Genomic DNA, 23,393 nt, shown 5'->3' with positions numbered 1-23,393 from the left:
CTATGTGCAAGGCACTGTTCTAAGCGCTGGGGAGGATACGAGTGATCAGGTTGTCCCACGTGGGGCTCACAGTCTTCATCCCCATTTTACAGATGAGGGAACTGAGGCACAGAAAAGTGAAGTGACTTGCCTAAGGTCACACAGCAGAAAAGCGGCAGAGCCGGGATTAGAACCCACGACCTCTGACTCCCAAGCCCGGGCTCTTTCCACTGAGCCACGCTGCTTCAAATGCTATCATTAAGCGCTCAATAAATATGATTGAATGAATGAGTGGTATCTGTTGAGTGTTTGCTGTGTACTAAGCGCTTGGGAGAGTACAGTTCAATACAGTCCTTAGACTCCATCCCAGCGAGTTTACGGACAAGACCGGGGACAGATGGGGACAGAGAAGCAGCGTGGCTCAGTGGAAAGAGCCCGGGCTTGAGAATCAGAGGTCATGGGTTTGAATCCCGACTCCACCACCTGTCTGCTGTGTGACCTTGGGCAAGTCACTTCACTTCTCTGAGCCTCAGTTACCTCATCTGTAAAATGGGGATGAAGATTGTGAGCCCCATGTGGGACAACTTGATCACCTTGTATCCCCCCCCCCCCAGCGCTTAGAACAGTGCTTGCACCTCATAAGCGCTTAATAAATGCCATCGTTATTATTTAGAGAAGCAGCATGGCTCAGTGGAAAGAGGCCAGGCTTGGGAGTCAGAGGTCATGGGTTCTAATTCTGGCTCCGCCACTTAGCTGTGTGACTTTGGGCAAGTCACTTAACTTCTCTGTGCCTCAGTTCCCTCATCTGTAAAATGGGGATTAAGATTGTGAGCCCCATGTGGGACACCTTGGTCACCTTGTATCCCCTCCCCCAGTGCTTAGAACAGTTCTTTGCACATAGTAAGCGCTTAACAAATGCCATCATTATTACTACCTGGGACAACCTGATCTTGTATCCCCCCAGTGCTTAGAACAGTGCTTTGCACATAGTAAGCGCTTAACAAATGCCATTATTATTATTATTATTATTATTATTATTATTATTATTATGTAATGTCATGCAAGGAAATCCTTTCACCCAGCACATCCTTTTCTATTTCATTAATAATAGTAATGGCATTTATTAAGCACTTACTATGTGCAAAGCACTGTTCGAAGCATCGGGGAGGTTACAGGGTGATCAGGTTGTCCTCCGTGGGGCTCACAGTCTTCATCCCCATTTTACAGATGAGGGAACTGAGGCCCAGAGAAGTGAAGTGACTTGCCCAGAGTCACCCAGCTGACAAGTGGCGGAGCTGGGATTTGAACCCGTGACCTCGGACTCCCAAGCCCGGGCTCTTTCCACTGAGCCACGCTGCTTCAAATGCTATCATTATTATTATTATTATGTAATGTCATGCAAGGAAATCCTTTCACCCAGCACATCCTTTTCTGTTTATTTCATTAATAATAGTAATGGCATTTATTAAGCACTTACTATGTGCAAAGCACTGTTCGAAGCATCGGGGAGGTTACAGGGTGATCAGGTTGTCCTCCGTGGGGCTCACAGTCTTCATCCCCATTTTACAGATGAGGGACCTGAGGCCCAGAGAAGTGAAGTGACTTGCCCAGAGTCACCCAGCTGACAAGTGGCGGAGCTGGGATTTGAACCCGTGACCTCGGACTCCCAAGCCCGGGCTCTTTCCACTGAGCCACGCTGCTTCAAATGCTATCATTATTATTATCATTATTATTATTATGTAATGCAAGGAAATCCCTTCACCCAGCACATCCTTTTCTGTTTGTTAATAATACTAATGGCATTTATTAATCACTTACTATGTGCAAAGCACTATTCTAAGCATCGGGGAGGTTACAAGGTGATCAGGTTGTCCTCCGTGGGGCTCACAGTCTTCATCCCCATTTTCCAGATGAGGTCACTGAGGCCCAGAGAAGTGAAGTGACTTGCCCCGACTCACCCAGCTGACAAGTGGCGGAGCTGGGATTTGAACCCGTGACCTCGGACTCCCAAGCCCGGGCTCTTTCCACTGAGCCACGCTGCTTCAAATGCTATCATTATTATTATTATTATTATGTAATGTCATGCAAGGAAATCCTTTCACCCAGCACATCCTTTTCTGTTTATTTCATTAATAATAGTAATGGCATTTATTAAGCACTTACTATGTGCAAAGCACTGTTTGAAGCATCGGGGAGGTTACAGCGTGATCAGGTTGTCCTCCGTGGGGCTCACAGTCTTCATCCCCATTTTCCAGATGAGGGAACTGAGGCCCAGAGAAGTGAAGTGACTTGCCCAGAGTCACACAGCTGACAAGTGGCGGAGCCGGGATTTGAACCCGGCCCTGTGGTCAGTGGGAGGCCCACGTCCTCCCTCTGCCTTGGAACGCCCTCCCTTTCATTCGATCGTATTTACTGAGCGCTTACTGTGTGCAGAGCACTGTACTAAGCGCTTGGAAAATACAATTCGGCAACAGATAGAGACGGTCCCTACCCAACAACGGGCTCACAGTCTAGAAGGGGGAGACAGACGACAAAACCAAACAAGTAGACAGGCATCAATACCATCAAAATAGAATTAGAGCTATATACCGATATATCAATCGTATTTATTGAGCGCTTACTGTGTGCAGAGCACTGTACTGAGCGCTTGGGAAGTACAAGTTGGAAGCAGCGTGGCTCAGTGGAAAGAGCCCGGGCTTTGGAGTCAGAGGTCAGAGGTTCAAATCCCGGCTCTGCCAATTGTCAGCTGTGTGACTTTGGGCAAGTCACTTCACTTCTCTGGGCCTCAGTGTTACCTCATCTGTAAAATGGGGATTAAGACTGCGAGCCCCCTGTGGGACAACCTGATGACCTTGTATCCCTCCAGCGCTTAGAACAGTGCTTTGCACATAGTAAGCGCTTAATAAATACCATTATTATTATTATTTATTATTATTATTATTATTATTATCTCTCCTTTCCTCATCTCCCACTTCCTTCAGCGTCACCCTGCCTCGCTCCCTTTATCCATCTCCCCTCCCAGCCCCACACCACCATATCTGCAATATATTTCTTAATTTTAATGTCTGTCTCCCCCTCTAGACTTTAAGCTTGTTGCGGGCAGGGACTGTGTCTGTTTATTGCATTGGACTCTCCCAAGCGCTTAGTACAGTACTCTGCACGCAATAAGTGCTCAGTAAATATGATTGTATGAATAAATGGAGTATTCCAGATTCCTCTCTCCTGGCTCTTCCGGAGTGGCGGCGCCAAAAAGTCCTCCGTTTCTGGAATTCTCCAGATTCCTTTCTACTGGTTCTTCCAGTGGAGCCCAAAAGCCACTCATTTCTGGACTTCTCCAATCAATCATTTCTAGAGCGTTTACTGTATACACAGCACTGTACTAAGTGCTTTTTCCTTATGATATTTATTAAGCGCTTACTATGTGCCAGGCACTGTACTAAGCCCTGGGGTCGTCATCATCATCATCATCAATCGTATTTATTGAGCGCTTACTGTGTGCAGAGCACTGTACTAAGCGCTTGGGAAGTCCAAGTTGGCAACATCTAGAGACAGTCCCTACCCAACAGTGGGCTCACAGTCTAAAAGGGGGAGACAGAGAACAAAACCAAACATACTAACAAAATCAAATAAATAGAATACATATGTACAAGTAAAATAAATAAATAGTATGATATTTATTAAGCACTTACTATGTGCCAGGCACTCTGCTAAGCGCTTGGGAAGTCCAAGTTGGCAACATACAGAGACAGTCCCTACCCAACAGTGGGCTCACAGTCTAAAAGGGGGAGACAGAGAACAAAACCAAACATACTAACAAAATCAAATAAATAGAATAGATATGTACAAATAAAATAAATAAATAATATGATATTTATTAAGCACTTATTATGTGCCAGGCACTGTGCTAAGCACTTGGGAAGTACAAGTTGGCAACATATAGAGACAGTCCCTACCCAACACTGGGCTCACAGTCTAAAAGGGGGAGACAAAACCAAACATACTAACAAAATAAAATAAATAGAATAGATATGTACAAGTAAAATAAATAAATAATATGATATTTATTAAGCGCTTATTATGTGCCAGGCACTGTGCTAAGCGCTTGGAAGTACAAGTTGGCAACATCTAGAGACAGTCCCTACCCAACAGTGGGCTCACGGTCTAAAAGAGGTTATATTGAGAAGCAGTGTGGCTCAGTGGAAAGAGCCCGGGCTTTGGAGTCGGAGGTCATGGGTTCGAATCCCGGCTCTGCCAACTGTCAGCTGGGTGACTTTGTACCCAGAGCCGGGATTTGAACCCATGACCTCTGACTCCAAAGCCCGGGCTCTTTCCACTGAGCCATGCTGCTTCCCCATTTAGTTGTTTATTGAGCGCTTACTGTGTGCGGAGCACTGTACTAAGCGCTTGGGAAGTCCAACTCGGCAACATCTAGAGACGGTCCCTACCCAACAGTGGGCTCACAGGCTAGAAGACTCAGTGGAAAAGAGCCCGGGCTTTGGAGTCGGAGGTCATGGGTTCGAATCCCGGCTCCGCCACTTGTCAGCCGGGTGACTTTGGGCAAGTCGCTTCACTTCTCTGGGCCTCAGTGACCTCATCTGGAAAATGGGGATGAAGACTGTGAGCCCCCCCCCCGTGGGACAACCTGATCACCTTGTAACCTCCCCAGTGCTTAGAACAGTGCTTTGCACATAGTAAGCGCTTAATAAATGCCATCATTATTATTATTATCATTTCAGGGGGTACGCCAAGGATGGAGAAGGCAGCTGGTTCCGCTCGCTCTTCGTTCACAAAGTGGACCCCCGCAAGGACGCCCACTCCACCCTCCTGTCCAAGAAGGAGACCAGCAACTTGTATAAGATCCAGTGTGAGTCACCGGCCCGGAGGGGGAGGATGGGGAAGCACGAGAAGCAGCGTGGCTCAGTGGAAAGAGCCCGGGCTTTGGAATCACAGGTCATGGGTTCGAATCCCGGCTCCGCCACATGTCTGCTGTGCGACCTTGGGCAAGTCGCTTCACTTCTCTGAGCCTCAGTTACCTCATCTGGAAAACGGGGATGAAAACCGTGAGCCCCACGTGGGACAACCTGATCACCTTGTATCCCCCCCCCAGCGCTTAGAACAGTGCTTTCTCGGTTACCTCATCTGTAAAATGGGGTTGAAGGGATGTGAACCCCATGTGGGACAGGGACTGTGCCCAACCTGCTTGTTATGGTTTTTGTTAAGCACTTACTATGTGCCAGGCACCGTACTAAATGCTGAGGTAGATACAAGCTAATCAGATTGGACCAAGTCCAGGTTCACAGGTCTTGATCCCCATTTTACAGATGAGGAAACTGAGGCCCAGAGAAGCGACGTGACGTTATTTTGTTAGTATGTTTGGCTTTGTCTCCCCCTTTTAGACTGTGAGCCCACTGTTGGGTCGGGACCGTCACTGTATGTTGCCAATTGGTACTTCCCAAGCGCTTAGTACGGTGCTCTGCACATAGTAAGCGCTCAATAAATACGATTGATGATGATGATGTTGCTTTGCACATAGTAAGCGCTTAAATGCTATTATTATTATTATTATTATTATTATTATTATTATTATTATGGGGATGGGGGGGAGGTCCAGCCGGGGGGCCCGACCCCTTGGAGTCACCCGCCCCGGCCCTGTTGGTTTGTTGCAGTTCACAACGTGAAGCCGGAAGCCTTGGACGCCTACAACGGGCTGACGTGAGTGTCCTCTCCCCAGATCCCGTCGGGTCAGCCCACTGTCGGGTAGGGACCGTCTCTATATGTTGCCAACTTGGACTTCCCAAGCGCTCAGTACAGCGCTCTGCACACAGTAAGCGCTCGATAAATACGATTGATTGATTGATCCCCCCGGCCTTGGGGATGAGACAGCCCTTTAAGACTGTGAGCCCACTGCTGGGTAGGGACCGTCTCTATATGTTGCCAACTTGGACTTCCCAAGCGCTTAGTACAGTGCTCTGCACACAGTAAGCGCTCAATAAATACGATTGATGATGATGATGATGGGGCGAGCGCCAGTAGGTTCCAGTCGAACGCAGCAAGGCATCGCGGGTAGAGCCCGGGCCTGGAATAATGATAATAATAATTTTGGCATTTGTTAAGTGCTTACTATGTGCCAAGCACCGCTCTAAGCGCCGGGGAGGATACAAGGTGATCAGGTTGTCCCATGTAGGACTCACAATCTTAATCCCCATTTTCCAGATGAGGGAAGTGAGGCCCAGAGAAGTGAAGTGACTGGCCCAAAGTCACACAGCTGACAAGCGGCGGAGCCGGGATTTGAACCCATCAATCAATCAATCAATCGTATTTATTGAGCGCTTACTGTGTGCAGAGCACTGTACTAAGCGCTTGGGAAGTCCAAGTTGGCAACATATAGAGACAGTCCGTACCCAACAGTGGGCTCACAGTCTAGAAGGGGAAGACAGAGAACAAAACAAAACATATTAACAAAATGAAATAGAATAGATATGTACAAGTAAAATAAATAGAGTAATAAATATGTACAACCCATGATCTCTGCCTCCCAAGCAACTCTTTCCACTGAGCCACGCTGCTTCTCTGGAAGCCTAAAGGTCGTGGGTTCTAATCCCGGCTCCGCCACTCACCTGCCGTGTGACCTTGGGCGAGTCGCTTCACTTTTCCGTGCCTCAGTTACCTCATTTAGAAAAAGGGGATGGAGCCCCACGTGGGAGTGGGACTGTGTCCATACCGATTTGCTTGGACCTGCTCCAGTGGTGGTTAACAAGTGCCATAATTACGATTATTATTTGGGGGCCCCCCCCATGGCATGGTGAGGAGTCTTAGCCATGAGGGCGAAGCAGCGATATCCCGGGAACGGGGACCCTCCCGGAGATTCCTCGGGGCGGAAGGGTGGGCAGGCGGGAACTGGGCTGGTGGGGGGGGGCGTCCAGGACCCCCACCAGTATTCCTGCCCTCTCTGCAGGGAGGAGGTGCTACCCAAGCTGCACTTAGACCCGGATTATCCCTGCGCTCTGGTGGGCAACTGGAACACGTGGTACGGAGAACAGGACCAAGCTGGTGAGTCACACGGGGCCGGGCTTTGGCCCTCACGGGGGGCGTCACGCGGTACGGGGAGCGGGACCCGGTGGGCAAATCGTCACATGGTAATCAATCAATCAATCGTATTTATTGAGCGCTTACTGTGTGCAGAGCACTGGACTAAGCGCTTGGGAAGTCCAAGTTGGCAACATATAGAGACAGTCCCTACCCAACAGTGGGCTCACAGTCTAAAAGGGGGAGACAGAGAACAAAACCAAACCTACTAACAAAATAAAATAGATATGTACAAGTAAAATAGAGTAATAAATATGTACAAACGTATATACATATATACAGATGCTGTGGGGAAGGGAAGAAGGTAAGATGGGGGGATGGAGAGGGGGACGAGGGGGAGAGGAAGGAAGGGGCTGAGTGTGGGAAGGCCTCCTGGAGGAGGTGAGCTCTCAGTAGGGCCTTGAAGGGAGGAAGAGAGCGAGCTTGGCGGATGGGCAATCAATCAATCAATCGTATTTATTGAGCGCTTACTATGTGCAGAGCACTGTACTAAGCGCTTGGGAAGTACAAATTGGCATCACATAGAGACAGTCCCTACCCAACAGTGGGCTTACAGTCTAAAAGGGGGAGACAGAGAACAGAACCAAACATACCAACAAAATAAAATAAGTAGGATAGAAATGTACAAGTAAAATAAATAAATAAATAAATAGAGTAATAAATATGTACAACCATATATACATATATACAGGTTCTGTGGGGAAGGGAAGGAGGTAAGACGGGGGGATGGAGAGGGGGTCGAGGGGGAGAGGAAGGAGGGGGCTCAGTGTGGGAAGGCCTCCTGGAGGAGGTGAGCTCTCAGTAGGGCCTTGAAGGGAGGAAGAGAGCTAGCTTGGCGAATGGGCAGAGGGATTGGGGGCATTCCAGGCCCGGGGGAGGACGGGGGCCGGGGGTCGATGGCAGGACAGGCGAGAACGAGGTACGGTAATAATGATGATAGCATTTATTAAGCGCTTACTATGTGCAAAGCACCGTTCTAAGCGCTGGGGAGGTCACAGGGTGATCAGATTGTCCCACGGGGGGCTCACAGTCTTCATCCCCATTTGACAGAAGAGGTCACTGAGGCCCAGAGAAGTGAAGTGACTTGCCCCAAGTCACCCAGCTGACAGTTGGTGGAGCCGGGATTTGAACCCATGACCTCGGACTCCAAAGCCCGGGCTCTTTCCACTGAGCCACGCTGCTTCTCTACTCCCGGTACTCACTCATGGTACTCACCCTGCTGCTCGCCATGCTGAGAAGCAGCACGGCGGAGCGGATAGAGAAGCAGCGTGGCTCAGTGGAAGGAGCCCAGGCTTGGGAGTCAGAGGTCATGGGTTCAAATCCCGGCTCTGCCACTTGTCAGCTGTGTGACTTTGGGCAAGTCACTTCACTTCTCTGGGTCTCAGTTCCCTCATCTGTAAAATGGGGATGAAGCCTGTGAGCCCCACTTGGGACAACCTGATCACCTTGTATCCTCCCCAGCACTTAGAACAGTACTTTGCACATAGTAAGTGCTTAACAAATGCCATTATCATTATTATTATTATTATTATTATTATTACTATGCCCGGGCGTCAGTAGGTCGTGGCTTCTAATCCCGGCTCCTCCACCCGTCTGCTGTGTTGGCCCTGGGGAAGTCGCTTCACTTTTCCGGGCCTCAGTTCCCTCATCTGGAAAATGGGGATGGGGACTGTGAGCCCCACGTGGGACAGCAACCGCGCAGCCCGATTTGCCGGTATCCATCCCGGCGCTTAGTATAGTCCCTGGCATATAGTAAGCTCTTAACTATTACCATCATTATTATGGTTCTGGGTTCTGGATCGTACGGGTGTTAGGGGGAACAAAATCAATCAAAGGTATTTATTGAGTGCTTAGTGAGTGCAGACCAGTGGACTGAGCGCCTAGGAGAGCGCAGTGTAGAACGCCGCTTCCATCCCACAGGGAGTTTACAGTCTCGAGGGGGAGACAAGACTCTAAAATAAATGACAGAAAGGAAAACAGTGGAGTATAAGGACGTGAACATAAGTGCTCTGGGACCGGGATGTGTAGCAAAGTGCTTAAGGGGTACAGGCCTAAATTTTCAGGTGACATAGGAGAGAGGGACAATAAGGTAAAGAAATGAAGGTAAATATATGATACAAATACTCTGGGCATGTTACTCCCCTCCTCAAAAATCTCCAGTGGCTGCCTGTCAACCTACGAATCAAGCAAAAACTCCTCACCCTGGGCCCCCTCGTCCCCCTCTCCATCCCCCCATCTTACCTCCTTCCCTTCCCCACAGCACCCGTATATATGTATATATGGTTGTACATATTTATTACTCTATTTATTTATTTATTTATTTATTTCACTTGTACATTTCTATCCTATTGATTTTATTTTGTTGGTATGTTTGGTTCTGTTCTCTGTCTCCCCCTTTTAGACTGTGAGCCCACTGCTGGGTAGGGACTGTCTCTATGTGTTGCCAATTTGTACTTCCCAAGCGCTTAGTACAGTGCTCTGCACATAGTAAGCGCTCAATAAATACGATTGATTGATTGATTGATTCAAGGCTGTCCATCCCCTCGCCCCCTCTTACCGCACCTTCCTTCTCTCCTTCTCCAGCCCATCCCGCACCCTCCGCTCCTCCGCCGCTAATCTCCTCACGGTGCCTCGTTCTCGCCCGTCCCACCGTCGACCCCCGGCCCACGTCCTCCCCCTGGCCCGGAATGCCCTCCCTCCCCACACCCGCCAAGCTCGCTCTCTTCCTCCCTTCAAAGCCCTCCTGAGAGCTCACCTCCTCCAGGAGGCCTTCCCAGACTGAGCCCCTCCTTTCTCTCCCCCTCATCCCCCCTCCATCCCCCCATCTTACCTCCTTCCCTTCTCCACAGCACCTGTATATGTGTATATTTGTTTGTACAGATTTATTACTCTATTTATTTTACTTGTACATATTTACTCTTCTATTTATTTTGTTAATGATGCGCATATAGCTATCATTCTATTTGTTCTGACGATTTTGACACCTGTCTACATGTTCTGTTTTGCTGCCCGTCTCCCCCTTCTAGACCATGAGCCCGCTGTTGGGTAGGGACCGTCTCTATATGTTGCCGACTTGGACTTCCCAAGCGCTTAGTACAGTGCTCCGCACACTAAATAAATACGCTCAGTAAATACGATTGATTGATAGGTGAAGAGCCCAGGGCCTGGTGATGGGATTCATGGCAGGGACGGACAGACACAGAGTCTCTCTCTCTGTCTCTCTCATCATCCCCAACCCCCAGTCCCGCTGAAGGGAGGGTCAGGGAGCTCTAACAGCCCGGGAAAAATTCCTTGTGGGTAGGGATCATTCCTAACGAGTCTATCATATTGTGCCCTCCCAAGCGTTTAATACGGCGTTCTGCGGAGAATAATCCCTCAGTAAATACCCCTGATTGATTGGACGATACTGCATTGTCCCCCCGCCGGGTGCTCAGTACTGTGTTCCGCATCCAGTAAGCGCTCACTAAATACCACCGATCGATCGACTGATTGATCGAGGATAAAGTGAAGGGGAAAAGTCAGGGAATCCCCCTTGGACCCCCACCCAATCCTCTCATTGCAGTGCACTTGTGGCGTTTCTCGGGGGGCTACCCTGCCCTCATGGACTGCATGAACAAGCTAAAAAGGAACAAGGTAAGATATGGAACTCACTGGCTGTTCTCTTGCCACGCGTGTGCCGTGTGACCTTGGCATGACCTAGTGGCAAGAGCCCGGGCTTACGAGTCAGAGGTCGTGGGTTCTCTAATCTAGAGAAGCAGCCTGGCTCAGTGGAAAAAGCCCGGGCTTTGGAGTCAGAGGTCATGGGTTCAAATCCCGGCCCCGCCACTTGTCAACTGTGTGACTTTGGGCAAGTCACTTCACTGGGCCTCAGTTCCCTCATCTGTAAAATGGGGATGAAGACTGTGAGCCCCACGTGGGACAACCTGATCACCTTGTAAATTCCCCAGCGCTTAGAATAGTGCTCTGCACATAGTAAGCACTTAGTAAATGCCATAATTATTATTATTATTGTTATTATAATCCCGACTCCGCCACTCGTCTTCTGTGTGACCTCAGGCAAGTCACTTCACTTCTCTGGGTCTCCGTAACCTCATCTGGAAGATGGGGATTGAGACTGTGAGCCCCTTGTGGGACAGGGTCCCACCCGATTGCCTCGTATCTACCCCAGCGCTTAGAACAGTGCTTGGCACATACTAGGCACTTAACAAGTACCATAATTAAGTCGCTTAAGTTCTCTGTGCCTCAGTTACCTCATCTGGGAAATGGGGATTAAGACTGTGAGCCCCATATGGGACAGGGACCGTGTCCAACCCCTCATTTGCTTGTATCCACCCCAGTGCTTAGTATAGTGCCTGGCTCATAGTAAGCGCTTAACAAATACCACAGGTATTTTTTTGGCATCTTGGTGGGGTGGCAGGGGACTGACTCCCCTACTGCTCGACTGGTCCCCCCATACAGCGGTGCCCTCCCCTCCCCACTGAATTCCCGTGGCCGCCCGACTTTCTGTGGGCTGGGCTCCCTCCCCTCCCCCAGCCCGCCCCGTGGCCCTCGGAGGCACGATGTCAGTCGGTCCAGTGTATTTATTGAGCGCTTACTGTATACAGAGCACTGCACTAAGCGCTTGGCAGAGTACAGTCGCAGACTAAGCCCCCATTTTCCTCTGCTCCTCCTCCCCTCCCCATCGCCCCAACTCCCTCCCTCTCCCCCCTTCCCCGCCCCACAGCACTTGTGCATATATGTACATATTTATTATTCTATTTATTAATGATATATATATAATTCTATTTATTAATGATATGTATATATAATAATTCTATTTATTTATATCGCTGCTATGGATGCCTATTTACTTGTTTTGATGTCTGTCCCCCCCCCCCCTTCTAGACTACGAGCCCGTTGTTGTGTAAGGATTGTGTCTCTTTGTTGCCGAACTGTACTTTCAGTCCAGCGCTCTGCACACAGTAAGCGCTCAATCAATACAGCCGAAGGAGCGAATACGACATAACCGTACACAGACGCATTCCCTGCCCACAGTGAGCTTACGGTCTAGACAGGGACCCAGACGTTAATAGAAATGACCAGTAACCGGGAGCCAAAGCGGTGTCAGAACAATCCGAGCTTACGGTCTAGACAGGGACCCAGACGTTAATAGAAATGAACAGTAATTGGGAGTCAAAGCGGTGTCAGAACAATCCGAGCTTACGGTCTAGACAGGGACCCAGACGTTAATAGAAATGAACAGTAATTGGGAGTCAAAGCGGTGTCAGAACAATCCGAGCTTACGGTCTAGACAGGGACCCAGATGTTAATAGAAATGAATAGTCACTAGGAGCCAAAGCGGTGTCAGAACAATCTGAGCTTACGGTCTAGACAGGGACCTAGACGTTAATAGAAATGAACAGTAATTGGGAGTCAAAGCGGTGTCAGAACAATCCGAGCTTACGGTCTAGACAGGGACCGAGACGTTAATAGAAATGAATAGTCACTGGAACCCAAAGTGGTGTCAGACAATCTGAGCTTACGGTCTAGACGGGGACCCAGACGTTAATAGAAATGAACAGTAATTGGGAGCCAAAGCGGTGTCAGAACAATCCGAGCTTACGGTCTAGACAGGGACCCAGACGTTAATAGAAATGAACAGTAATTGGGAGTCAAAGCGGTGTCAGAACAATCCGAGCTTACGGTCTAGACAGGGACCCAGACGTTAATAGAAATGAATAGTCACCGGGAGCCAAAGCGGTGTCAGAACAATCATTCCGGTCGCCCTCAGGAGTACCTGGAGTTCCGGAAGGAGAGGAGTCAGATGCTGCTGTCCCGCAGGAACCAACTGCTCCTTGAGTTCAGCTTCTGGAACGAGCCCCAGCCCCGGACGGGCCCCAACATTTATGAGCTGAGGACCTACAAGCTGAAGGTGGTGGCCCCAGATGCCGTCGGCGGGGTGGGGAACGCGGCCCCGGGCTAGCTAAGCCCCGACTCCCGGTCCCACTCGGACCGCGGGAGACCTGAGGAACAGGAAGCCTTCCCAGATTAAGCCCCCTCCTTCCTCTCCCCATCCCCCCAGCCTTACCTCCTTCCCCTCCCCACAGCACCTGTATATACGTTTGTACGGATTTACTACTCTATTTGTCCGTATTTATTTTATTTCGTTAATATGTTTTGTTCTCTGTCTCCCCCTTCTCGACTGTGAGCCCGCTGTTGGGTAGGGACCGTCTCTACATGTTGCCAACTTGGACTTCCCAAGCACTTGGTACGGTGCTCTGCACACAGTAAGCGCTCAATAAATACGATTGAATGAATGAATGAATGAACAGGTGGGTGGGTTTCTCCCCCACCAGAGAATGAAGCAGCACGGCCCCGTGGCTAGACCCCGGACCTGAGAGTCCGAAGGTCGTGCGTTCTCATCCCGGCTCCGCCACTTGTCCGTTGTGCGGCCCATCACTTCGCCTCTCTGGGCCTCAGCTCCCTCATCTGGAAAATGGGGATTGCAACTGTGAGCGGCACGTGGGATAGAGACCGTGTCCAGCCCGATTTTCTTGTATCTACCCCAGCGCTTAGAACAGTGCCTGGCACATAGTAGAAGCAGCGCGGCTCAGTGAAAAGACCCCGGGCTTGGGAGTCAGAGGTCATGGGTCCTAATCCCAGCTCCGCTGCTTGTCAGCTGTGTGACTTTGGGCACACTTTGGGCAAGTCTGGGCCTCAGTTCCCTCACCTGTGAAAGGGGGATTGACTGTGAGCCTCACGTGGGACAACCTGATCACCTTGTATCCCCCCCAGCACTTAGAACAGTGCTCTGCACGTAGTAAGTGCTTAACAAATGCCATTATTATTATTATTATTGCGTGTCATCCTGCGCAAGGATGACACGCAAATTTGTGAAGCGTTCCATATTTTTCAAGGCCCTACTGAGATCTCACCTCCTCCAGGAGGCCTTTCCAGACTGAGCCCCTTCCTTCCTCTCCCCCTCGTCCCCCTCTCCATCTCCCCCATCTTTCCTCCTTCCCTTCACCACAGCACCTGTATATATGTATATATGTTTGTACATATTTATTACTCCATTTATTTATCTTACTTGTACATATCTATTCTATTTATTTTGTTAGTATGTTTGGTTTTGTTGTCTGTCTCCCCCCTCTAGACTGTGAGCCCGCTGTTGGGTAGGGACCGTCTCTATATGTTGCCAACTTGGACTTCCCAAGCGCTTAGTCCAGTGCTGTGCACACAGTAAGCGCTCAATAATATGATTGATTATTATTATTACATAGCGAGCACTTAACAAATACCACCATTATTATTATTATTACGTGGGAACAGCTGGTCGGGGCCCAACCAGCTCCTTGTGTGTCTTTTTCAGCCGGGGACCATGATTGAGTGGGGGAACAACTGGTGAGTAGTGTTTCCCCATCCTGGGGGCCTCTCCCCACTCCTTGTCTCCCTCAGATCCCCGGGTGCCCCCTCCATCCCCGTGACCCCCTGACCGGTTCGCATCGGCCGGCTGATTGAGGGCCGGGACAGCCCCTTTCGGCCGCTGAGGCCTGCCGGGCCGGGCCCCCCAGAGCCCCAGGCGGGGCGCCCCGGCCTCCCCACCTCCGCCTCACCTCCATTCTGCTTTCCACTAGGGCTCGAGCCATCAAGTATCGCCAGGAGAATCAGGAGGCCGTGGGCGGCTTCTTCTCGCAGATTGGGGAACTCTATGTGGTTCACCACCTCTGGGGTAAGCTACTCTCTCCTCTTATCTCCTCTTCTCTCAACTCTTCTCCTCTCCTCGTCTCCTCTCTTCTTCTCACCACTTGTGTTCTCTTCTTTCCTTTCCTCTCCTCCCCTCATCTCCTCTCTCCTCTTCTCTCCTTTCCTCTTCTTTCATTTCCTCTCCTCTCCTCCCCTCCTCTCCTTCCATCTCCTCTCTCCTTTTCTTGCCTTTCCTCTCTTCTTTCCTTTCCTCACATCTCATCTCCTGTCCTTTCCACATCTCCTCTCTTCTCTCCTCCCCTCATCTCCCCTCCTCATCTCTTCTCTCTTCTTTCCTTTTCTTTCCTCTCCTCCTCTCCTCTCCTCTTCTTTCCTCTCCTCTCCTCTTCTTTCCTCTCCTCTCCTCTTCTTTCCTCTCCTCTCCTTTCCTCTCCTCTCCTCTTCTTTCCTCTCCTCTCCTCTTCTTTCCTCTCCTCTCCTCTTCTTTCCTCTCCCCTCTCTCACTCCTCTTCCTATTTCTCTCCTCTTCCTCTCCCCATATCTCTCCTCTTTCACTCTCTCGTTCTCTCCTCTTTCTCCCTCCTCTTTCCACATCCACCCTCTCTTTCCAGTTCGTCTCTTTTCACTCCCTCCCTTTCTTTCTCTGCTCTCAACGCTTTCTCTTTATTTCTTCTCTTTCCCTGGTCTCCTCCTGCCTCTCGTCTCTCTCTTTGCTCTCCTCTCTCCCCCACTCTCTCTCTTCCCTTTACCCCCACTCTACTCAGCTGGGGCCATTAGTGGCCATTTTTCTGGGCTGGTTGATAAAGTGCTAAGCCCTTAGTACAGTGCTCTGCACAGGCATATACTCTATGGATATCACCGATCAATGTGCCAACCGATACCTGGAAAAATTTCATCCTTAGTGGCAGTAATGGTTTTTAATATGCACATACCATGTGCCAGGCACTGTGCTAAGCACTGGAGCGAATACAAGACTAACAATGCAGATACAGTCCCTGCCCAACATCCTCCCAAATACCTCCTCGCAGCCCCAGGTAGCGCTTTTGTGCCCATCAGTTGTGAAGCAGCGTGGCTTAGTGGAAAGAGCACAGGCTTGGGAGTCAGAGGTCGTGGGTTCTAATCCTGACTGTGCCACTGGTCAGATGTTTGGCTCTGGGCAAATCACTTAACTTCTCTGTGCCTCAGTTACCTCATCTGTAAAATGGGGATTAAGGTTGTGAGCCCCACGTGGGACAACCTGATCACCTTGTATCTACTCCAGTGCTTAGAACAGTGCTTGGCACAGAGTAAGTGCTTAAGAAATACCATCATTATTATTACTATCCTCCACCATTTAAGCACTTCCTTATCTACAGATCCATCTTTCCATCTGCTTTTTCTTCCAACCGGTAATTTCTTCTGCGTCTGCCTCCCTCATTAGAACGTAAGCCCCGTGAGAGCAGGCATCGTGTCGTTTTACTGCGTCCATTAAAGCCGTGAGCCCCATATGAGAGACAGGGACTGTGTCCCAACTGATTTGCTTGTATCTACCCCAGTGTTTAGGAACAGTGCTTGACAGGTAGTAAGCACTTAACAAATGCCATCATTATTATGATTACTTTTTGAGCCCACCTTTTAGACTGTGAGCCCACTGTTGGGTAGGGACTGTCTCTATATGTTGCCAACTTGTACTTCCCAAGTGCTTAGTACAGTGCTCTGCACACAGTAAGCGCTCAATAAATACGATTGATTGATTGATTTACCTCTGCTGTACACCACTGAGTGCTTTAGTATAGCGCCCTGCAAATACTCGGGCCTTAATAAATGCTGTGGATTGATGTATATATGTATATATGTTTGTACATATTTGTTACTCTATTTATTTTACTTGTACATATCTATTCTATTTATTTTATTTTGTTAGTATGTTTGGTTTTGTTCTCTGTCTCCCCCTTTTAGACTGTGAGCCCACTGTTGGGTAGGGACTGTTTCTACATGTTGCCAACTTGGACTTCCCAAGCGCTTAGTACAGTGCTCTGCACACAGTAAGTGCTCAATAAATACGATTGATCATGATGATGATGATGATGATGCAAGGAATTCACTGTCTAGGTGGGGAAAAAAGATGGATAAAGAAAAATAAAACAGGAATAAGCAACCAATTTAAAGACCATAGGTTTGATTTAAAAAACACTAGAATCAAATGCTAAGGGTATAGATGGGGGCAAGCATTGACCAGGGGATCCCAGCTGGGCAGGCCCATGCCAGCCCTGGTCACCTGGTGAGCCGGATGGCCGTGTTAGGGCAGATCCCCGTGACCTAGGCTTGGGACACGGAGAACCCGGGTTCATCATCATCAATCGTATTTATTGAGCGCTTACTGTGTGCAGAGCACTGTACTAAGCGCTTGGGAAGTACAAGTTGGCAACATATAGAGACCGTCCCTACCCAACAGTGGGCTCACAGTCTAAAAGGGGGAGACAGAGAACAAAACCAAACATACTAACAAAATAAAATAAATAGAATAGATATGTACAAGTAAAATAAATAGAGTAATAAATATGTACAAACATATATACAGGTGCTGTGGGGAAGGGAAGGAGGTAAGATGGGGGGGATGGAGAGGGGGACGAGGGGGAGAGGAAGGAAGGGGCTCAGTGTGGGAAGGCCTCCTGGAGGAGGTGAGCTCTCAGTAGGGCCTTGAAGGGAGGAAGAGAGCGAGCTTGGCGGAGGGGCAGAGGGATTGGGGGCATTCCAGGCCCGGGGGAGGACGGGGGCCGGGGGTCGATGGCGGGACGGGCGAGAACGAGGCACGGTGAGGAGATTAGAGGCAGAGGAGCGGAGGGTGCGGGCTGGGCTGGAGAAGGAGAGAAGGGAGGTGAGGTAGGAGGGGGCGAGGGGATGGACGGCCTTGAAGCCCAGGGTGAGGAGTTCAATCCCTGCTCGGCCACTTGTCTGCTGGGTGACCCTGGGCAAGTCGCTTCGCTTCTCTGTGCCTCGGTTATCCCATCTGTAAATTGGGGATAAAGACTGTGAGCCTTAGGGGGGATAGGGACTAGATCCAACCTGATTAGCTTGCATCTGCCCAGCGCTTGGTATGGTGTCCGGCACATAGTAAGCGCTTAATAAATACCATGAGAAGAAATCCTCAGGGGCTGTGGGTAGTTACCGCCCTGTGGCTGATTGGAAAGGAATGGGATGGCGGGGAGGGGTCTGTACGCACCCTTTTCCTGGTCGTTGCTTTGAATTTAGAGACTTTAACCCCAAAACCAGAAGCTTCCCAGCCAGAGTCCCTGGGGGTAGGGTGATTGCTTCCCAGACTGAGCCCCTTCCTCCCCATCCCCATCCTCCTTCCCCTCCCCACAGCACCTGTATATATGTTTGTACGTATTTATTACTCTATTTTATTTGTACATATTTATTTTATTTTGTTAACATGTTTGGTTTTGTTCTCTGTCTCCCCCTTCTAGACTGTGAGCCCGCTGTTGGGTAAGGACCGTCTCTATATGTTGCCAACTTGGACTTCCCAAGTGCTTAGTACAGTGCTCTGCACACAGTAAGCGCTCAATAAATACGATTGAATGAATGAATGAATGTCTGTCTCCCCCTCTAGACTGTAAGCTCGCAGTGGGCAGGGAATGTGTCTATTCTGTTGTCCTCTGCCAAGTGCTTAGGACGGTGCTCAGCACACACAGTAAGCGCTCAGTAAATATGATTGACTGACTGGGAAACCCTGTCCCTATCGTGAAATGTGGCCCCCAAACCCTCCCATTCATTCATTCAGTTGTATTTATTGAGCGCTTACTGTGTGCAGAGCACTGGACTGAGCGCTTGGGAAGTACAGTTCAGCAGCATATAGAGACAATCCCTGCCCAAGACGGGCTCACAGTCTAGAAGGGAGGAGACGGGCATCATCATCATCATCAATTGTATTTATTGAGCGCTTACTGTGTGCAGAGCACTGTACTAAGCGCTTGGGAAGTCCAAGTTGGCAACATATAGAGACAGTCCCTACCCAACAGTGGGCTCACAGTCTAGAAGACTGTAGCATCCATCACTGATGTGTCCCAAGGGCCTTAAATAATAATAATAATAATAATAATAATAATAATAATAATGTTGGTATTTGTTAAGCACTTACTATGTGCCAAGAACTGTTCTAAGCGCTGGGGAAGATACAAGGTAATCAAGTTGTCCCTTAAATCCTGCTGCTGGCAAGAAGGCACATTTATTCTATTTATTTTATTTTGTTAGTATGTTTGGTTTTGTTCTCTGTCTCCCCCTTCTAGACTGTGAGCCCACTGTTGGGTAGGGACTGTCTCTATATGTTGCCAACTTGGACTTCCCAAGCGCTTAGTACAGTGCTCTGCACACCGTAAGCGCTCAATAAATACGATTGATTGATTGATTAAATGAGAAGTACCGTGGCCTAGTGGAAAGAGCCAGGCCTGGGAGTCGGAGGACCTGGGTTCCAGTCCCGGCTCTGCCACTTGTTTGCCGTGCGACCTTGGGCAAGTCGCTTCGTGTCTCTGGAGCCTCAGTTCCCTCATCTGTAAAATGGGGATTGGGATTAGGAACGCCATGTGGGGCAGGGACTGTGGCCAACCCCATTTGCCCGTATCCACCCCAGCGCTTAGTACAGTGCCTGGCACCTCGTAAGAGCTTAACAAATACCACAGTTATTATGATGATGGTGATTAAATACCACAATTATAATTATGAGACTGTTTTTCTCCTCCCAGCCTACAAGGATCTTCAGTCCCGGGAGGAGACCCGCAACGCGGCCTGGCGGAAACGGGGATGGGACGAGAACGTGTATTACACAGGTGAGTTCCCCGCTCTCCCCAGGCTCAGCGGACAGCCCGGACGCCCCAACGGAGCCGGGACCCGAGAGTCTGCCTGTCCACGCCCCACCAAGTGGGCCAGGGGAGCGGGGATTGGCGGGTATCCTTGACAACTACTGAGAAAAGAGTCCATCGCATTTATTGAGCACTTACTGAGTGCTCGGAAGAGTAGAATATAACCATTCATTCATTCATTCATTCAGTGGCATTTATTGAGCGCTTACTGTGTGCAGAGCACTGCACGAAGCGCTTGGAAAGTACAATTCAGCAACAAGGTGAGACAACAGCACAATTCAGCAACAGAGACAATCCCTACCCAACAACGGACTCACAGTCTAGAAGGGGGAGAGCATTGCACTTGGGAGAGTACAATATAACAATTTTCATTCATTCAATGGCATTTATTGAGCGCTTACTGTGTGCAGAGCACTGTACGAAGCGCTTGGAAAGTACAGTTCAGCAACAAGGTGAGACAACAGCACAATTCGGCAACAGAGACAATCCCTACCCAACAACGGACTCACAGTCTAGAAGGGGGACAGCGTTGCACTTGGGAGAGTACAATATAACAATTTTCATTCATTCAGTGGCATTTATTGAGCGCTTACTGTGTGCAGAGCACTGTACGAAGCGCTTGGAAAGTACAATTCAGCAACAAAGTGAGACAACAGCACAATTCGGCAACAGAGACAATCCCTACCCAACAACGGACTCACAGTCTAGAAGGGGGAGAGTACTGCACTTGGGAGATACAATATAACTATTTTCATACATTCAATGGCATTTATTGAACGCTTACTGTGTGCAGAGCACTGCACTAAGCGCTTGGAAAGTACAATTCAGCAACAAAGTGAGACAACAGCACAATTGGGCAACAGAGACAATCCCTACCCAACAACGGACTCACAGTCTAGAAGGGGGAGAGTACTGCACTTGGGAGATACAATATAACTATTTTCATACATTCAATGGCATTTATTGAACGCTTACTGTGTGCAGAGCACTGCACTAAGCGCTTGAAAGTACAATTCAGCAACAAAGTGAGACAATAGCACAATTGGGCAACAGATAGAGACAATCCCTACCCAACAGCGGACTCACAGTCTAGAAGGGGGAGAGCATTGAACTTGGGAGAGTACAATATAACAATTTTCATTCATTCAATGGCATTTATTGAGCGCTTACTGTGTGCAGAGCACTGCACTAAGCGCTTGGAAAGTACAATTCAGCAACAAAGTGAGACAACAGCACAATTCGGCAACAGAGACAATCCCTACCCAACAACGGACTCACAGTCTAGAAGGGGGAGGGTGTTGCACTTGGGAGATACAATCTAACAATTTTCATTCATTCAATGGCATTTATTGAGCGCTTACTGTGTGCAGAGCACTGTACTAAGCACCTGGGACGTCATCACCTCATTTTCCAGATGAGGTAGCTGAGGCCCAGAGAAGTGAAGCGACTTGCCCAAAGTCACACAGCTGGGATTTGAACCCATGGCCTCTGACTCCAAAGCCGGTGCTCTTCAAATTGAGCCCCGCTGGGGGAGGGCGGGAGGGTGAGTTTGGGGTCGTCATCATCATCAATCGTATTTATTGAGCGCTTACTGTGTGCAGAGGACTGTACTAAGCGCTTGGGAAGTACAAGTTGGCAACATATAGAGACAGTCCCTACCCAACAAGTCTAAAACCGGGGACCCCCGGGGACCCCCGGCCTTTCCCTAATAAGCGATATAACAAACAGCAGCTCTCCCGTGCCCAATCCATCCTGCTTCAGAGCCATATTTATGCCCCCCTAAAGCCCAGAGGAAACATCTCAAGGAAAATGAACTTGCTTTACAGTAAATTGTCCAGAATAACACACTTCTCCCACTCCCACAGCCTAGCTAGACGGTGGGCTACAAATCCGTCAATCGAGATTATTTAGTGAGCACCTACTGTGTGCAGAGCCCTGTACTAAGCACCTGGGAGAATTCACAGACCCGATTCTAGACCGCAAACCCGGTGTGGGCAGGGATTATCTCTCTCTTTATTGCCGAATTGTACTTTCCAGGCGCTTAGTACAGTGCTCTGCACACAGAAAGCGCTCTATAAATACAACCGAATGAATGACTGAATCTGCCCCCGCCCAAACTACACGCTGTGTCCCAGTGCCTTCATTTGGGCAGGGACTGTGTCCAACCCAATTTGCTCGTCTCCACCCCAGCGCTTAGCACAGTGCCCGGCACATAGTAAACGCTTAACAAATACCACATTTATTACTCTTCACTGCTCCCGACAGTCGTTCCTGGGGAAAGAGGGAAATTTCAGGGTCTGGAACGCCTTTAAACCCGCTCTCCTTCGGCGGACGACTTTGCTCAGGTGACCTGACATTCCGATTTCGGAAGAACAGGTCCGCGAGGGGCTGGGGCAGAGCCCCCCTCTTGAGGGTCTTCAGGCCACACGTATGACCGGAAAAGCCCCCCGGCTTTCCCGAATCCGAACCAATTCCGTCCTTTTCCTTTGCAGTCCCGCTGGTCCGGAACATGGAGTGTCGGATTATGATTCCCCTGAAGATCTCTCCCCTCCAGTGACCGCAAGACCCGCCTTGACTCTGGCCGGGGGGACGACGAACCCTAACCCCTCCCCGCCCCCCCATGATTTCGTGATCCGTCCCCTCGCCCTGCTCCCCCCGTTACCTCAGTTGGGGAGGAACTAAATAAAAATCCAGCGAGGTGGTGGTCAGTTTACAGTTTAGCCTCCTCACCTCATTTCCTCCCTCCCCGCCACCAAACCCCCCCATTTTGGCCGCTGTCCGAGAGGCGCCTCCAAGGCCGGTGGAATGGGATCAAGAGGAGCCATTCCTCATCAACTTCCAGGGATCCTGCCCTTTTCCCCAGCTTCGTCCCCCTTCCCCGGAATACCCAGACCAAACTGTGCGTGCACAGAGGCAGAGTGTCCAGTGGTTAGAGCTGGCTCCCCACACCTCCCTGCTGTCACCTAAGTTAAAATGTTTCCACTTTGCTTTCCCTTTCTCTCTCTTTCTTCTGCTTAGTGACCTCTGGGCAGCAGAGATGGGGCGGGGGACAGAGGACTGTTCAAAATAGGGGGAAAGTCAGGAAAAGGGGGGCTCACCCGCCACGCCCCAGCCCCAAGATTCAGCCGCCGAAGCTTCCCCAAGACCATCCGATGAGATGCATCTCTGTTCTCGGCCGGGCGGGAAAATTCCCTACTGACCGATGGGGCTGTATTTCGGTAGATTCCCGTCCTTAAAGAGTGGGATGATTCCCTCCCCATATCTCTGTCCCAAGTCCAAGGCTCCCTTCCCCGCAGAACTACTGTCATTGTCACCCTTTGCAAGGCTCTGAGATGCGAGAAGGGTGATTTGGGTCCATTCCCCTCGGGGCGAACGTGTAATTAAATATTTAATATCATAATATTTCCTGTCGTCTCTTCTTGCCCTCCATGGAGGGCGTGGGGCGGAGGCGGGAGGGGAACGGGGATGAAGCCACTGGGGATGAAAGTCGGGGGCTCGTTCTCCCTGCTTGCCTCCGGAAACCGAGGGCGGATGAAATATCTGGGGAGAAGCAATTCAGGGGAACGGTAGCCACTGCTGAGGAAAGGGTGTCCATCCTCAATTCCTTGAATTTGAAGAGCGCTTTTATTTTCCCTTTCTCATCAGTGAGCCATTTTATCCTAATGCCAGTTCCCAGAGAGGAGGAGAGGCGGTTGTTATAACCCCAAAGGAGGTATACACTGCCCAAGAGGAGGCCTCGTCCCTCAGACTGTGAGCCCTGTGTGGGACAGGTCAGTCAATCGTTTTTATTGAGCACTTACTGTG

At 49.7% G+C, this 23,393-nt stretch overlaps 1 protein-coding gene across 1 annotated transcript in view; it reads left to right on the top strand.

Moving 5' to 3' along the window:
- NIPSNAP1 (nipsnap homolog 1) overlaps positions 1–22,989 on the top strand; it is a 30,365-nt gene extending 7,376 nt beyond the window's left edge. Inside the window, exons 2-10 of the mRNA XM_038763371.1 lie at positions 4,716–4,843; positions 5,646–5,691; positions 6,935–7,029; positions 10,628–10,698; positions 12,836–12,976; positions 14,417–14,448; positions 14,682–14,776; positions 19,473–19,556; positions 22,082–22,989. Coding sequence (XP_038619299.1) covers positions 4,716–4,843; positions 5,646–5,691; positions 6,935–7,029; positions 10,628–10,698; positions 12,836–12,976; positions 14,417–14,448; positions 14,682–14,776; positions 19,473–19,556; positions 22,082–22,146 — 757 coding nt within the window. The 3' untranslated portion in view covers positions 22,147–22,989. The remainder of the gene's footprint in view (positions 1–4,715; positions 4,844–5,645; positions 5,692–6,934; positions 7,030–10,627; positions 10,699–12,835; positions 12,977–14,416; positions 14,449–14,681; positions 14,777–19,472; positions 19,557–22,081) is intronic.
- The last annotated feature ends 404 nt before the right edge of the window (positions 22,990–23,393 follow it).

The sequence above is a fragment of the Tachyglossus aculeatus genome, chromosome 21 (genome assembly GCF_015852505.1).
Source record: "Tachyglossus aculeatus isolate mTacAcu1 chromosome 21, mTacAcu1.pri, whole genome shotgun sequence".
NCBI classification, from domain to species: domain Eukaryota; kingdom Metazoa; phylum Chordata; class Mammalia; order Monotremata; family Tachyglossidae; genus Tachyglossus; species Tachyglossus aculeatus.
Note: the sequence above shows the minus strand (reverse complement) of the source record. Positions and strands in the feature narration are given on the sequence as shown.